The 17,693-nt window shown below is 31.8% G+C and overlaps 1 protein-coding gene across 1 annotated transcript; it reads right to left on the bottom strand.

The window, feature by feature from the left end:
- Window positions 1-3,993: 3,993 nt before the first annotated feature.
- LOC134706907 (arylsulfatase B-like) lies at window positions 3,994-17,099 on the bottom strand. The gene is made up of 14 exons (XM_063566265.1): window positions 16,926-17,099; window positions 16,010-16,121; window positions 15,626-15,677; window positions 10,427-10,530; window positions 9,692-9,798; window positions 9,383-9,441; window positions 8,506-8,607; window positions 8,013-8,076; window positions 7,163-7,260; window positions 6,018-6,154; window positions 5,623-5,681; window positions 5,268-5,394; window positions 4,899-5,029; window positions 3,994-4,202 (listed from the first exon to the last, which is right to left on the bottom strand). The coding sequence occupies exons 1-14, from the start codon at window positions 17,020-17,022 to the stop codon at window positions 4,030-4,032; spliced, it is 1,422 nt and encodes a 473-aa protein (XP_063422335.1). The 5' UTR covers window positions 17,023-17,099; the 3' UTR covers window positions 3,994-4,029.
- Window positions 17,100-17,693: the final 594 nt, after the last annotated feature.

The raw sequence follows: 17,693 nt of genomic DNA, 5'->3' as shown, positions 1-17,693 counted from the left end.
TTTTGTTTATATAGATTAGACCCTTGGTTTTCCCGTTTGAATGGTTTTACACTAGTAATTTTGGGGCCCTTTATAGCTTGTTGTTCGGTGTGAGCCAAGGCTCTGTGTTGAAGGCCGTACTTTAACCTATAATGGTTTACTTTTTAAATTGTTATTTGGATGGAGAGTTGTCTCATTGGCACTCACACCACATCTTCCTATATCTAGTAAAGAAAGCATGTACTCGATAATATGTATCAACATTTTGTGTGTATTTAAGTGCAGATTACCACTAGTTATTTATCGAAATGACCTTCAAATACTATTGACGGTCACATAACCCAATACAAACATATTTTTGGGGCCCTTTTAAGCTTGCTATTCGGTTTGAGCCAAATCTCTGTTGAAGGTCGTACCTTGACCTATAATGATTTAATTCTATAAATTGTTACTTGGATTGAGAATTGTCTCGTTGTCACTCATACCACATCTTCCTATATCTATAAATTTAACCTTAAATAGATTGCAACCGACATAAGAATGATGTTTTATGGATCGAATCAGTCAAAGAGGTTGTTCACCTTTGTTTTACTTTCAAAGTTGACATTATTTTTCTATTAATGGCTGAAAACGACTTATGCATGCGTAACCAACCTGTAGCTAAATTTTAGAAAATTAAACCGAATTGGCTGCTATTAAAACACGAATATTGATTTCATTATTGAACTTTTATTAATGATTGAGCCAAACGAAATCATATCTTTTTTTTCATATCTTGTAGCTATTGCCCTTTTAACATGTTTAAGTATGGTAGTTTAGATATTTAGTTATTTTTTATCATTTACACCTGAATACATTTTTTGTAATGTATTGTGTAAACTTTAAATAACTGTTTGGAAAACACCTAAATGTTTTGACTCATTCATAAGCGAGTTCGATCTACATTTCGACATTCTAAGAGCATTCCACATTTTGACACACAAACAATCCACATTTTGATACATGAGTATAGATAGTCTCACATTATGAATTACTATAGTGGCTAACAAGATTTTGTGAGATAGACGAAATTGACCGTAAAACGATCGTATTGAACTTTGATGTCCCAAAATAGACATATGGTACATATTTTTACTTTATTCACATAACTACCTTAGTTATGAATCAATTAACATATAGATTTATAATGATACTGAAAAATGTTATTCTTTATAAGATAAATTATAAATTTATCTGGAGAAGCCGTGCGTAAAACGCATTTTCGCAATTTTATTCGATAAATAACTTGTTGAGAATGGAAAAAAGTAGTGCGTAAATCTTCAATTTTATCTCAGGAATAGGATATTAAAACAGTACTATATATTCGGAAAATTTTGTGAAAAAAAGTGACAATTCTTACCCTACAAACCTTTAGTTTCAATAAAGAATAACATGAACTCATTTTTTTACATAAATAAAGCCGTTAGTTTTCTCGTTTGAATTGTTTTACATTGTCCTATCGGGGCCTTTTATAGCTGACTATGCGGTATGGGTTTTGCTCATTGTTGAAGGCCATACGGTGACTTATAGTTGTTAATGTTTGTGTCGTTTTGGTCTTTTGTGGATAGTTGTCTCATTGGCAATCATACCACATCTTCTTTTTTATATCGTCCATTTACCAGTTTTATTTCATTCAAGGTACTGTACACATTCATACAGGTTCAGATTCAACCAATAAACTTGTTTAAAAAGTAAACAGTTTGAAGGTAAACTAATAATAACTTAATCCAATCAAATTGTGTAAGATTCAATAACAATGTCCGGTACATATCTCAATACGTAGTAGGGGTATCCTGGTAAATGGGGAAATGACAGATATTTAAGTTCATTTTTAGCAATAAAGAATGATAATCTGTCAACCCAAAGTGCTTCAATTTCCAAAAGATGTCGTTCTGTATAAGTATAAGTATAGTTTTCGGATCTTTAATTTGTATATTTAAGTCAATAGAACGTTTGGGCATCAAAAGTCTACATAATAATGTACTAAAACCCTGGAAGCAATTTGCTTCCTATCTTTTTCAACAGACTGTCGGCATTTCCATGGGAACCAATTCTGATCCTCTTCTTGCCGAATTGTTTCTTTGTAATTATGAGACTGACTTCATACAGGAACTTCTTAGGAAGAAAGATAAGAAGTTAGCAATATGCTTTCACTCTACTTTCCGCTGTGTAGATGATGTTCTTTCACTTAAAACGAGGGACGAAAGATACCAGAGGAACAGTCAAACTCATTAATCGACAATAAACTGACAATGCCATGGCCAAAAATGAAAAGACAAACAGAAAAACAGTAGTGCACATAACACAAGATAGAAAACTAAAGAATAAACAACACGAATCCCACCAAAACTAGGGGTGATATCAAGGTGCTCCGGATGGAGAAAGATCCTGCTCCACATATGGTACCCGCCGTGATGCTTATGTGATGTCAAATCCGGTAAATAATCTTAATTCGGTAGGTCACATTCATGAAAGGAACAAACGACGGATAACTTATGTAATACGTATAAAGTATCAAAATGACAGCATTCCTTAAATAGAGTACAAGTGTGAGGATCTTTATAAAATCTTAGCACAAGGATACATACCACGAACTTCAAAGGAAGGTTGGGATTGATGTTGGTGGTTATTCACTTATCTGTTAGGTAACGAAGAACAAAACCATAAAATTTGAAGCGAATTCTTTTCTACGATGCGACTTTAATATCCTGACAAATAACATTTTTACTTATTATTATGTTTGTTTTGTTCACACATCGATGTCAATATAATGAAATTGCTTACAATTTTCATACAAATAAGAGCTTCACCTTGCTATAAAACCAGGTTAAATCATCATTTTCTACATAAGAAAATGCCTGTAAGAAGTCAGGAATATGACAGCTGTTATTCATTCGTTTGATGTGTGTAAGCTTTCGATTTTGCCTTATGTAATTATTGACTTTCCATTTTCCGTTTTACTCGGTATTTTGGTATTTTTCTTTTTTCTAAAACAATATTATCCTGTTAACGATATTGTCATCCCTGATAATCAGCCTACAATAATAATTATTCAACTCCGCGAGGCTATTGACACGCATGAATTCAAAACAAGTAAAAAAAATCATGTTGGCAGCTGAATCTCTTCATCAAGGAAGAGAAATCAACGATATTGCTCTTCCCAAAGAAAAGGCTGAGGCAGTTGTTAATGAAGACTTGAAGTTTATGAAGCAGGTTTTTTTTTTACCGTAGAGCCATCCACAAATGGCTCCCAAACGACAAATGCAAAACAACCGAAACTAGAAAAACAAAGGCCCTGTGCACAAAATTGAACGTTTTCACCCCATATGGAATATACTGACCCCATATATATCGTGTTAAGTCACTAACACACTATGTAACTAATAATATATGACCCGCTAGTAATTCAGTTACAAACAAAGTAAGTCATGAGTCCCATAATTATTACAAAAACACACTTGCAAAAACTCACACAGTAGGAGTTAAATTTTGGTAAACAAAAACAGCCTTGTATCTATGATGAGTTATTTCATATGCTATGTACGCCATGAATCAACATCTGGTTCTTATCTCCCCCTAAACATTTAAACATTTGATGCTGATTAGTTATTTCTCAATAGCCTTCTCGTAAACTACTTGGTAGATTCTTTTTTACTTACACTGAAGTTAATCTAGAGAACATACGTAGGAGACATTGACATTGACTCTGATATTCTTCCTCAGTCATAATAACCTTCCATCATTACTGAACTGAACAAAGAAATAACACGACGGATGCCGTATACGGTGCCTTTTTTTTAATGGAGTTCGTTTTGTTTCTTATTTATTATTTGTAACTGTTGATGTAAATGTCTTTTGGTTTTGTGAGTCTTTGTTTACTTCTTGGTTTTTATTGTTCTTGTCTTAAAAAAACAGGTTATGAATGAGAAGTTTTGATCAGCAAACAAATGGCATAATCAAGTGTACGACTTTTTAATATTTTTGTTAACTTTATTTATTTAACGATGAACACTAACACCAGCCAGGTGTCCAGTAACCATTATAATTATTTGGATTTGCTGCAGGGTCTTTTTTCTCTGTTAGAGGTGGAACTATGTATTTTCTGTATTCATCAAGCCTTTCTTTCATCTTTTTTAACATGCTGGACTCTTTGATGTGCAAATTATTATGTTCGTTAGGATCATCTAAAACGTTTTATATAAAAAATAAGATACTGCATATAACAGTTTGGCTGACTTTCTGAAAACTAAAATGTCTAAAAATGAAAATGTATATCGTATAATAAAGTTAAAATACTACGACAATGTTTGAATTACATGACATATCCGATGACAAAATTAAACAAAACAGAAAATAAACAATCATAATTTCCTTGATAGAGGGTAGCTGCTTAGAAGGAAGGTATTACATCAATAGTTCCAAATGGTGAAGTTGAACTCATCTCTTTGAACATTTTACGATCGCCATCACGAGTTAGTTGACTGTCACGGAATATCCGTTTCACAGATGATAGCACATATGTTACCGATGTCACAACTACAAGCCCGTCCCCTTTTTACCGAACGTGACCTAACGAATAAGACATGTTAAAGGGTTTATACAAACATGCGCAACACGACGGTTGCTACATATCGAGCATGTTCTATTTATCCTTCCGAAGCATTTAACATCACCCTCATTTTTTAGTGGGTTTCGTGATTTTTAGTCTTCAGTTTTCTACATTGTGTTTTGTGTACATTTGTTTGTCGGTTTGTCTTTTTGTTTTTAGCAATGGCGTTGTCTTCGACATTCAGTTTGAATGTCCCTCTAATATCCATTGCCTCTATTTTACACACATCACACTGAAGTACTGATTAATTATATACTTGGCAGTGATTTACCTCTCAAGTTATACAACTGGTAGTAATCTACTTTTGGTTCTTCTATTTCTGAATCTTCCTCGTTTTCAGGAAGTGGGTACCAGCCATTATATGCACCAGCAAATCCTTCTATTAATTTGTAATCACCCATTCTATATAACAAAAACATATAAGAACTATGTATATATAGTATAACGGAAGTAACAGGAAAGCAAGCTTTTGTTAATATTACATTATATTTATGACCATGTAGTGCACGGTATATTTTCAGTGTAAAATTGAATCTAAAATGACATAAACAGAGACAATTAAATAGGGTAATCTCTCGGCATCATTTACCAGTAGACATTACATCATCCGAAATGTCTATCAATTTTGCGTTACACTTACCTAATAGCGGCATGTCCTACAATAGGTACTAAAGAATCGTCGAGGTTATAGATGAACTCTGACCTCAAGGTGGATGGAACTCCTTCACTTATGCTTGGCCATAAATCTACACCATCAATTCCACTTACTTAAAAATAAATTTATAATTCCAATTATTTTTAATATTCCTTGGAGTCGGTATTTTTGTTATTTTGCTTTTTAAAAAATAACACCCATTATTTAACCGCTTTAGTGTTAAGTCACATATTGTTAAACAGATCATGTTATGTCATCGGCAATATCTCTGTCGATTTTCATATAAAATGACCAACTATTAATCAATGTCTGACTGACTGAGATATATAAATTTATTTACCTTGACCTCCTCCAGCAGCAGAGAGAATTGTTGGCATCCAGTCCACAGCATGAATCATACTAGAACAACAATGATAAAGCAAACAAGTATCTCATTTTTTGTGGTAAATTACTCGGTTCTTTAATTTTTATTTGTAAAATATCTTCATATTCTTAAACATTATTGCAAAGATTATCATGTCACTTTCGAGGAATAAATTATGGGATAAGTATTAAAATAATGACTTCGAAAAGATTTTCAAGTAACTTAGTATTGTATTGTTTAATAAACAACAAAGCAAGTACACATCTGGATTAATTACAATTAATACTGGAATTGTTTCTCTTTTGAAAATAAAAATATATTTAAAATACAACAATGAAAACAAATATTGTACTGCTACCATCATGTATTACCCGTCAAAAACAGTGTTAGGTTTCTGAAGTCCTGAACCGTAAACAAAAGCTGACGCCCGGGTTCCTCCTTCATATACTGTTGCCTTACCCCCTCTCAGTGGGTAATTATTCCCAGAAAATGTTGTCCAACCACCATTCTATAATACCAAGTGAATGTCTTTCTTAAAAGAACTTCTTTAAATATGATTTATTTGTAAACACTAAGTATAAAAAGTGAGTAAACTCTACAATGATATCAGGATTAAAATTTTGTGAGCCAGACGGGCATTTCACCTACAAAAGAATCAGCTGAAGCCGCCCAAATCTAAAAAAAAATGAAGACTTAATAAAATACGAAGTTGCATTTAGAGCAAAAAAGTATTGAAAAGCTGTTGTCAAATACAGCTAAGGTAATATATTTTTGGGGTAGAACATCCTTAGTATTTAATAAACTAAAAGTTTTGTAAAGTCAAATTATAATTTTGGCGAAATCAATGATAACACAGAAGTATTGACTGCTTTAAAGTAATACTGTCGTGGAGAAAACGTGACACAGGTTTTATATAATAACATTGTGTCAAATATTTATAGTACAATATGTATGAATAGGATGATAGAGGAACATATTTCACATACTGAAGTCAATCAATAAAGCTTCAAACGTCCAACAGTGGGAGCATAGTTAATTGCGTATCATATATGAGATAAATAAGAAACAAATCAAAGGAAATCATAATCTTTGGTAATGAACCAAGATAGATTTTTGTTCAGTTCAAAACAGAAGCAGTAAATCATTTAAATCTATCATTAATTTGATAAAGATCGGATAGGTTTTAAAGTATCTTGATATGTATCAAATTTTTAGTGATACCATGTTTTAATTTGTACACATACACACAATATGGAATTCATCTTCAATATTGAAAAAAGGAGATTTTGAACCATCCACCAGAGTCAAAGTCACATGAATGTAAGCAATTATTGGTCATATATGGCCTTCAACAATAATAAACGTGAAGTTCCTCAAGACAACTGATGAAAGTATTAAAATGACTTTGGATTGTATGTCCCTTTCATATAAATAAACATATATGCTTGTATATAAAAAATTGAATATAAATATAGTCATGAAAAAAGGATGATATTAAAATTTTCGAAAATCTTACATCTGCAGTAAATATAATAAGGGTATCTTCAAACATTCCGTTACGCTTCAGTGAATCTGTTACGTTTCCTATGGCATCATCCATTGCTGTGACCATTCCTGTTAAATCAAAACAGCGTATTTCTTTTAGGATAGTTAATCGTCAATAGCCATGAGTATAGAAAAGCAATCTTGAGAAGGTTTCAAGATAAAAAGATTTATGTAATATAAGCCCTGATTTCATTTAAGCAAAAACGTTATTTTATCCATTCAATACAAGAAGTTTTGTGTAAAAGTCTTTTAGACGGCACAAAAAGTCAATACATTTTGTATAAACACACAACGGAGGTCAATACACAATATTAAGTCATGGTCAAGCTTTTGGATATATCTCAGTTTCAAGTATATATACGAGTTGTGAATGAATTAAAATTATTTCCAAATATGAATCAAACAAAACTGAAAACTAATACTGGTATTATATTGCCTATTGTCTCTTGACTTCTTTAAAGAAAGTTTGCATGCTGTCACAAAGACCGCATACAACTGAACAATTGAATATCAGGGTTACTGTACTGCCTTCAATAATCAACAACATAATCCAAAGTAGAGACATCAGAACAATGGAAGCAATGCTATTGACTTAGATGATTGATTTGCTGAGTTAGGGAAAAAAACGTTATTAATCATAATTTAAGCATTAAGTCCTGTGATGTCTTGTACCAGTAAGATGCCGGTTATGAGTTACAATTAGAGTTAAAAATTGTCTAATTCAAACTGCTGCAGTTAGGAAAGTGAAAATGTGAGAAGTTATTTTTTGAGCCTACTATTTTGAATAAAAAAAATAAAAAAATATTAATAAAAAATATTACCCGAATATTTTCGTCTTCCTTCGTTTTTTATGTCTTGGTACATATTTTCGTATATTTCAGGAACCTAAAATGGAGTAACTATATAAGCAAAATTGCACTTTTACTATACATTATGTTCATTTAAACTCTTTTAAACCATATAAATAGTTTACTTGTGTATTCAAATGACTTAGATATTAGCTAATACAAATTATATAATCGCTGGTTCAAAATATCATTTAGTCAGCTATACTACCGTAGTATCCAACATCTTTTCTTACCAATTCAAAAACCCTCATTGCAAACTTAGATTTTTTTTATTATTGTCAACGACTCGTTGGTTTTCCCAACTATTTTAACTGACATGAGACCACAATATTTTACTTTCAGTAACATTAAGGGTTACACCCACATTAAAATCAAGTTTTACCGTTTTTGAGGATTCAATGTCAATTGTGATGCAGTGTGCTTTCGCATTTACCTTGCGAGAACAGCCATATCGGTAATAACTTACCTGTATTGGTTCATGAACTGACTGGAAAGGAAGGTACAAGAACATTGGTTGACTTTTGTTGTGTTGGGTGATGATTTTGTCTGCTCGTCGGGCATAGGCATACTGTAAAATAAAAAAAAAAAACACATTTCATATTTTTCTTTATATATATTTTTAAATATATAGATCTGAACTTACAGACACAAACAAATGTATTAATATATTATCTTGGATCATCTCAACGAGATTGATTTAATCGCTTGAGCCGAAACGGCGAAGGCGAGAAAAGTAATCGAGTTGAGATGACCACTGATAATCTGTTTATCGCTATTTTACCTATGACGACGTTGTCAATTTCATTAGCAACGCCACGTGCCTTCTTAGTTTCTATGGAGGATTTTCCATCTCAAGCGAGTAGCATAATATGAAAATTTATCACAAAAAAAGATCAAAGAAAAAATGACAAAATGGCGATAAAACAATCTTTATGGTCAGCCAAACAACAGAGGAGAATTACGTTTTCTGCATCCGTCTGTCATTATCGTATCAGGTGTTAGTTTTTGATTAAGAAATGTTCATGTTTGGAATAAGGTAATTCGTGCTGTGCTTACATCGATATGAAACGTAATAATAAAAAGCATTTAAAATATAAATTTTCAAGCATTTACAAGATTAGAGTATTTAATCAAAATGTCTCTGTTCACTTGAACGTGTTAATGAGATAAAGAGATTCTGGTTAAGTGTCATATGAACAGGTTTTCTTGCTAGATTATATTGCGTTTTGGCGCGTTAATACTTAGTTGTTTAACCAATAGACCAGATCATTACACCCATACACACATATACAAATGCATACAAACGAACTTCAAAATTTTTCAAGAAAACCTTTCCATCTTACCGTAGAGTATTCGTTTGGTCGAATTGGCTCTTTATTATCACGGAAATCTGACCCATTTACTGAAATAAGAAGAAACAAAATCTAGAATATAAGAAACACATGTAGCTGTTATAATCGTGCAACTGATGTAACTTCAAGTTCATGTTAATTTTGAATCATCCAATTGTTATTTACTAAAATAAGACAAACATAGATCAATCTCCTACTTTAAAAAAGAGAACATAATTATTCAACTTTGTAAATTTGACCGACAGAAATCACTGCTTGCTATAGATTGCTTTTCTTATCTTATTTAGTACACAGACTTACAAACTGTATAGTTGTAGTAATCTTCTTGACCGTTATAGTATCCATAAAATGTATCGAATCCACGGTAAGTTGGAGTACATTCCCATTTACACATTCCTAAATGCCATCTAAAAGACATAAATATATGAATTATACACGATTTCCGATTTTTCTTTTAACATTTTTTAGGTCAAATAGCTCAAACACATTATTTAAACATCTTTAACTTAAAGTAAAATTGAGAATGGAAATACGGTATGTGTCAAAGAGACAACAACACGACCATAGAAAAAACAACAGCAGAAGGTCACCAACAGGTCTTCAATGTAGCGAGAAATTCCCGCACCCGGAGGCGTCCTTCCGCTGGCCCCTAAACAAATATATAGTAGTTCAGTGATAATGAACGCCATACTAAATTCAAAGTGTATATTGATAATCATCCCTTAATGAACGAATAAACGTGACGGTCAAATACATTAATTTGTGAAATCTCAAATGTTAAAATGTCTTGAGTATGCATTATAACTAAATAGTTTTAGTTTCTTCAGGGAAAATCAGTCGTCATTTAAAAAAAAATGAAATTTAATCTAAAAAATTTGAAAATAGAATATTACAGAAATGACCCATCATGAAAAAGTGTAAACTAAAGAGGGCGTATGCATGTGTAAAGGAAGTTAGGCAACAGGTTTGTTATATGGACTTCGTAAATAAAAACAAATATATGTTTGAAAACAAAACATTCAATAGTTAACATACTTTCCAATCATATGTGTTGCATATCCAAGTTCTTTCAGTTTTTGAGGCAGAAATGTTCGATTAAGGGGTGCACATGAAGGCGCCTGTGGTAAGATGACAAAATTCTGGAAGAAACAAAAATATCGACGGTGATTTTTTGTTAAATTGTGTTTAATTATATAACGTCTAACGATTTTTTCACAGTAACTGATTTTAAGTTACTAGTAGTCGACGGATCATGCTTAAATGTTATGTTTCTAACATTCAAAAACATTAATATGGGCTAAATATGCAGACGTACATCTATCTGTGAATGTTTAGAAAACTGTTTCATACCTTCAAATTTGTTTTGTTTATGAATTGAACATCTTTATTTTTTGTTGTTGTTTAGATTGAAACGATAGATTGTTTTGGTCAATTTGTATAGAGGTTAGAGTAAACATCTTCGTCGCGTAATTTGTTTGTCTTCGACCAATTTGACACATATTTGACACAGTTGTTTTGAACTTTAGGTTGGTATCAATAATCAATTATCATTTTAGCATCAGAACTCTGCTTACGTTGAACTTAATCAAAAGTATAGTAGTTACCTTCAAAATAATTTTTTTATTTGCATATTTATATAAAAAAAAAAAAGGAAAAGGGATTGTAAATAAAATTTTAAAATGAAATATCTTCAAAAGACTTATTCGCTTAAAACTGTGTGTTAGTTTCCGGACTTTTGTTTCATAAATACTCGTCACTTTGACACTTAGTAGAGATTTGGTTTATTAGACTATCACTGTGTTTAAACCACACCGGCACAATTTGCTCGGACTCGATGGTATCTAACATCCGGCACAATGACGGAACACCAATAGACAAAAGAAAGGTAGGTTTCTCCTTATTTTTTTATTTTTTTTATGATATCGAAGAATATATATACATATACAACTTTTTTTCTATTATGAGATGCAATATCTTCTACAACCGTTCTATATTAACGGAGAAATAAGTCAAAATGCATGTCAAAATGACGAATTGAGTGAACCTTGCCTCGAAATTGTTTAATTTCTCGTTAAATTGTTCACAATGTACGAAAAGAAAGGTACGGGAAGATAGATATTGACACGGAGATTGCAAATTTAGTTATTATGAGCATCTCAATAATTGTACATCTGTGTATGGAACGAAAGAAATGGGTCACGTCAAATTATAATAAACCGGTTTCGTCAATGTTGTTACTACACAATCACCCGGTTCGTCTATATATATCACCCGTTTTTTTTTTAAATTAACAAACAATTTATGAAAAGCAACTTTGGCACGGATCTGAACATTCATTGTCTTTCGAGAATTTAAATATATATTTATTGTAAAGTAAACTTGGCGTGTTAACATCTATTTTAAGCGGGCACTTTTGGACATAGTTAATTATGATAATTCACATTTTCCTAATGAAAGGCGTATCCCTTATTTCACTTAACTTCAAACTAATTATAAATGGAATATAAATACTCAATAGCAAACAATGGTATCTAATTATTTTGTAACATTATTAAATTTTCTTTGTTTATAATAGTAGTATGTAAAGATGAAAAATAAAAGTATATAGGTGTTTTGATTGTGCCATAATTTTAATTTACTGTACTATATCATATACACTATGCATCAATCATTGACGAACAGTCCATAACCAACTATAGTCTATACTGTTCTGCACAAATTAGTCATGCATGCAGTCCTGTCAAATTTTCTGGTACTATATATACTGTGTTACTTGCGCACAAAAGCGAGTTTTCACACTTAAGCATCCATAACATATAGCAGTGAGATTTGTAACTTTCTCCCCGTTTCTGGTAAGCACATTTATTTTCCTAGGCATTTTTTTCACATTATGTTTACAGTATGAATTCAATTGAAACTTCAAGATAACTTTCGAAAACAATATCTGACAGTTTTGTATTTTCAATGTGAATAAAAGTTGGTTTGCAAAACATGACCGTCATTTATATCTAGGTCTTATATAGAAGAAGTGACGGTAACCACTTATCCCATACACATTGACAATGAGACAACTTTCTTTTAGACACAAAAATGATGTTGAATTAATCAAGTTAAGGTCAGCGTATGTCTTAAACAATGAGAAAAACACGCAAACTGCATGAAAGCAAGCTATAACAGGGCCCTAAATTATAAATGTAAAACAATTCAAACAAGAAAACTACCTGCCTATTTTATGTTCAAAACGCATATGGTATTTTAAGCAACCAAAGACAACCATGGAATTACAAGCGTGTGACTCGGGAATGGACTGAGTCAAAGTGTTGTCGCTGACACAAACAGTAAAACAAGAGTACAAATAATAAAAAAAGGATGAATAAACCTTAACTCGTCTTATGACAGAGCCTGTATAGTAAATTCGCGATTTGTGCCAAAACTTGTATCATAGTTAAAATTATCCCTTAAATATAATAAATATACATGTATTCGCAGTTTACTATGAAGTCCACTATCACTGAACTAGTATACATATTTATTAAGGGGCCAGCTAAAGGACGCCACCGGATGCGGGAGTTTCTCGTTTCATTGGAGACCCATTGTGGCCTTCGGCTGTTTTCTGCTCTATGGTCGGGTTGTTGTCGCTTGGAATTTGTATGAACTTTTCATGTTGAAAGACATTTTTAAATAATCTGTTGCTTTTTTATTATTTTAGATGACAGAAAACGTTACAATTGAGACATTAGATGAGTCATTTCATGAACTTATCAATGAAAACTCATCAGCTGTTTCAACTGCAGTCAACAGGACCGATGATCATGCTGCGCTATGACCGCATGATACGCCCGTCGTTTTATGTGTGAAGTTTTATGCAATAATCAGAAATAGTTTCAGAGATTAGGCGCACCATGTGAACACCGCTATTCTTTTTTTTACAAAAAACTCAATAACTCCAAAATAAAAGTTTGAATCATCATCAAAAAGTATAGAGATCTAAAGATTAATATTAATAAGAAGTGAGTAAAATTTAAACAATAATCATAAATAGGTTTTGAGATACCTCGCTATAAATGCCCCCCCCCCCTTTTGTTTTACCGAAAAAAAATCACTCACTTTAAACCAAAATTTTAAATATCACCAAAAAGTAAACAGAAGTTTATAATATTTATATAACTAAGAAGTGCATAAAGTTTGATGCAGATATAATACTTCGTTTTTGAGCTAGGCGCGACATGTTAAAAAACACCACATTCCTGTTTCACTTACATTTTCTGTAACTCAAAAAGATTTAATTTGATTTTCACTAAAAGGTTTACAGATCGTTTGACCATTATAAGAAAGAACTATGTTAAATTTTAAGAAAATAAGATAAGCTGTCCTGAAGTTACGGTGCGACATGTTTATGGTGGACAGACGGATAGATAGACGGATGGACGGACGGACGGACCGAATGACTGATAGATGGAGGAACGGACAGATGGAAGGACAGACGGACAGACGGGTGTATACAAGAATACGTCATGTCAAAATTGGGACGGGCGTGTAAAAACGCAAAGAAATGGAGAAAAAAAATCGTAATTTAAGGTCAATAAATTTTATTAGGATATCGGCCAAGTCGATTTATTTGTATATTTGTCTGCCTTATCATTTTCCTATATAACTTTTATATATATTTGAAAAAAATGTATAGAAATCGATAAAAAGAACTTGATATTCAGCATTTATTATAATAAACATAATCCAATTACATAATCCGATTTCCCGGGTGTCCATGTTTTCTCATTTCTTACAATATTTTAATTCGGTATACACTTTTTAAGACAAGTGGCGAATCTAGATGACATATAGGTTGCACGCCCCGACCCCACCTTTGGTTGCAAAAACTATATTGATTCCTGTATTTAACCATTTTGTAAAGCAAAAAATAATCAAAATATTGTTCGACTCGCTACGCTCGGCGGAATGTAAAAGTTGTTCGAAATACGCCCACTTTGAAAAAAACTGAATCCGTCTGTCCGTATATATTGTCAAAATATATTGACCTACGTCAGTGTACGATCATCATAACACAATGGCGACAGTACAGACTCGTTTTTTTTTAATAATGTTAACAAAATAATTATTATTGAATTTTATCGATGACCTGAGACTATTATACTAATTTGTAAATAGCAGTATAGTTACAATTAGTGATAAATAAAGTTTATTTTAATACATGGTAGTTGTTATCCAACATTCATTTTCTATGTCGATTATGCATGCATATACATTTGTCTTATTATCAACGTTTATCCTTAAGAAGATTTATTTTTAACGATGGTAGAAAAGATTATATTACATACATAAAATAATTAGATTACTTATAAAGTTGTCCATTCTTTTGTGCGAGAAAATCACATATCAATTGTGTGTTTCGATTTTTAAGACCGTAAACTTTAATTTCAAGTTTAAACATGTTCAACATATTTTCCCATAACTCATATAGAAAACGCATATTTAGAGAGCTTTAATCTCAATATGCTGTTAAAAAATTTCGAAATGCAAAGTAAAATTAAAATATTTGTGTTCTATAAGAGTAGGAGTTTGCTTATTATTTATTTGAATCTGAGACTCATATAAATAATAAGCTGCTGTGCGGTGAACGAACTTGTTTGCGAACGACCCACACAACTCCTTTTGAACGCTGAAGTTAAACAATCAATTATAATGTAATGCGATAATGATTTTTTTTATTTGACCAAACCGGGTTATGCATTTTGAAATCTATGACGAAACCGGGTTGTATACATTGACGAAACCGGCCAGTTCCATTTTGACATGACCCATTTCTTTCGTTCCATACACAGAGTTACAATTATTGAGATGCTCATAATAACTAAATTTGCAATCTCCGTGTCAATATCTATCTTCCCGTACCTTTCTGTTCGTACATTGTGAACAATTTAACGAGAAATTAAACAATTTCGAGGCAAGGTTCACTCAGTTCGTCATTTTGACATACAATTTGACTTATTTCTCCGTTAATATAGAACGGTTGTAGAAAATATTGCATCTCACAATAGAAAATAGTTGTATATGTATATTTATTCTTCGATATCATAAAAAAATTAAGAAAATAAGGAGAAACCCACCTTTCTTTTGTCTATTTGTGTTCCGTCATTGTGCCGGATGTTAGATACCATCGAGTGCCGGTGTGGTTTAGACACAGTGACTATGCTTTCGACAATAGTACAATCTCACCTGTAATCCTGATTTGAAAGGATAAAATCCTGATAAAAAGGCGTTTCTTGACCTAAGAGTAGAAAATATCACTGGTTCACAAATAAGCATGCACGAATCTGTAAACATGATACGCATATATTAATTTCCATATATACCATACCTAACAGTGAACTGTTTGAATACTTTGATCTCCAAATAAAAAATATCACTCATATCATTCATTAAAAATTGTTTTTCAATTTTTTTTATAATGTTATTTAATATAAAATATAAAATTAAGTATATATTTGAAACAGTTGAAAATGTTTTTCACTAACACATTTCACAAAGGCAACGCGGGTACAAATACTCATAGTTGAAAGTCTTTTAAATTTAGGGATAGACAACCTTATCAATACTTACGGAGAACAGACTGGTTGTACATAAGAATTGTTCAAGATCATCCCATTCTTTGCTAGATAATCTATGTTAGGAGAAATAATAGCCGGATTGTGGAATCCTACATCGTTCCATCCTGAAACATAGAATACGGATACAATTTGTGTTAAATACAATCATCAACATCAAACTATTTATAGCACCGCGGGTAAATTATCACGTTTTGATTTGTTTACAGACGTCATATGGTGAACTTAAATGGATTCGTAGGGGTTAGTAAATTTCATAGGGGGTTCATGACGTCACGTGTACCGGTAATGATGACGTCGTCTATCAATGTTGTTGTGTTTTATTGTTTGTTTTTTAACAAAACAAAGCAGAAAAAGTCCAGCGTGCGATGAATTCGTTATACGGGTAAATACTGACATTCTACGGAACAATAGAGGGTGAATAAAATATTCAGACTTTGTTCAAACATCTTCTTATGTTGAAAAGGGAGGATTAATTCTCTCTGTGTAGCTAGCTTATCGTCTCACATAAACAAGATGTCTTTTAAAACTTTGAGAACAACTATATTCGCAATTGTAGTCTAAAGGGTGGAGTCATTACAGCATATAATTAACAGTTTATGGTCATCTTAAAATTCTATTTTTTCTAGTGCTGTACATTTTGTAAGCAAAAAATCCAAACAGGCAAACTGCACAAGTATCAAGAAATCTGTAAGGTTGATGTACAAATTTTCATTATTACTATTAATTATTTTGTTCGTTTGAAAGCTTGCAAACACTATACATTTCGATTCCATCCCTTTATTAAGCTCGTTTAATAGTATCCCCTAACAACATACAAAGTGGGTTTTTTTCTTTAAAAATTGTGTTTTATCTTCCTTCATTGAGATAAAAAAAAAAAAAAAAAACAATCCTGTTTGAAATAAACTTACCCAAATCATCAGCCACAATAAACACAATATTTGGTGACTTGGATACCACACATTTTGAAAGTGTTAAAAGAAGAAATCCACACAGAAACACATCCATCCTTAGTCTAATGGGTAATATCTATCAAGTAATATAGTAAATATCAATTATACAAATATTCAATACTATCAGTGTGAATACATCATATACAGGTAGTATGTGTATCTCGTATATATTTATATACATATGCCATAGATATTGACACTAAATCTCTATTAAGGCTTTATCAATTATTATTACCATCTTTATGATAACACTGGTCACCAACATAATTACAGTATAAGGTATTAGCTCTATGAAGCAATTTGTATAAGGCTAACGTCAGCATATGTTCTAAATTTCATGACAAGAATATAAAGAACCTAAAAATTGTTCAAAGAAAACAAAACTGCAAGATAGTTGTATCAACTCTACTTTGTGTTTTTTTTGTTTGTTTCAAAGAACACGTACGAAAAATCAATATAACGTATGCAACTTTATAAAACTGCTAAGGTTCCGGTAGAAGAAATAGTAAAGGTTCTCAAATAGTTTGTTGTCACTGACAAACAGAAATTGACCCTCATTAGTAATTCTAATTATGGAATATTTTAGGTAGGCTTAATTATCTAGGAGATATATATACCGGTTCCCGTTTGGTAACCTCTCATGTCACCAAGTCTCTTTTGCTCATAAGGTCAAATTAATGCAAAAAAGGGAGTGGTTTAGTCTGTCTGTTTCTAATATTTGTATTT

The sequence above is a fragment of the Mytilus trossulus genome, chromosome 2 (assembly GCF_036588685.1).
Source record: "Mytilus trossulus isolate FHL-02 chromosome 2, PNRI_Mtr1.1.1.hap1, whole genome shotgun sequence".
Taxonomy (NCBI): domain Eukaryota; kingdom Metazoa; phylum Mollusca; class Bivalvia; order Mytilida; family Mytilidae; genus Mytilus; species Mytilus trossulus.
The sequence above is the reverse complement of the archived record's forward strand: the minus strand, read 5'-3'. Positions and strand labels throughout refer to the sequence as shown.

Coding starts and splice junctions, on each gene's coding strand:
- LOC134706907 (XM_063566265.1), bottom strand. CDS start 17,022: ATGGATGTGTTTCTGTGTGGATTTCTTCTTTTAACACTTTCAAAATGT. Junction 15,678..16,009: donor GTACAACCAGTCTGTTCTCC/GTAAGTATTGAT, acceptor TTCTACTCTTAG/GTCAAGAAACGCCTTTTTAT. Junction 7,261..8,012: donor AGGAAGACGAAAATATTCGG/GTAATATTTTTT, acceptor TTGATTTAACAG/GAATGGTCACAGCAATGGAT.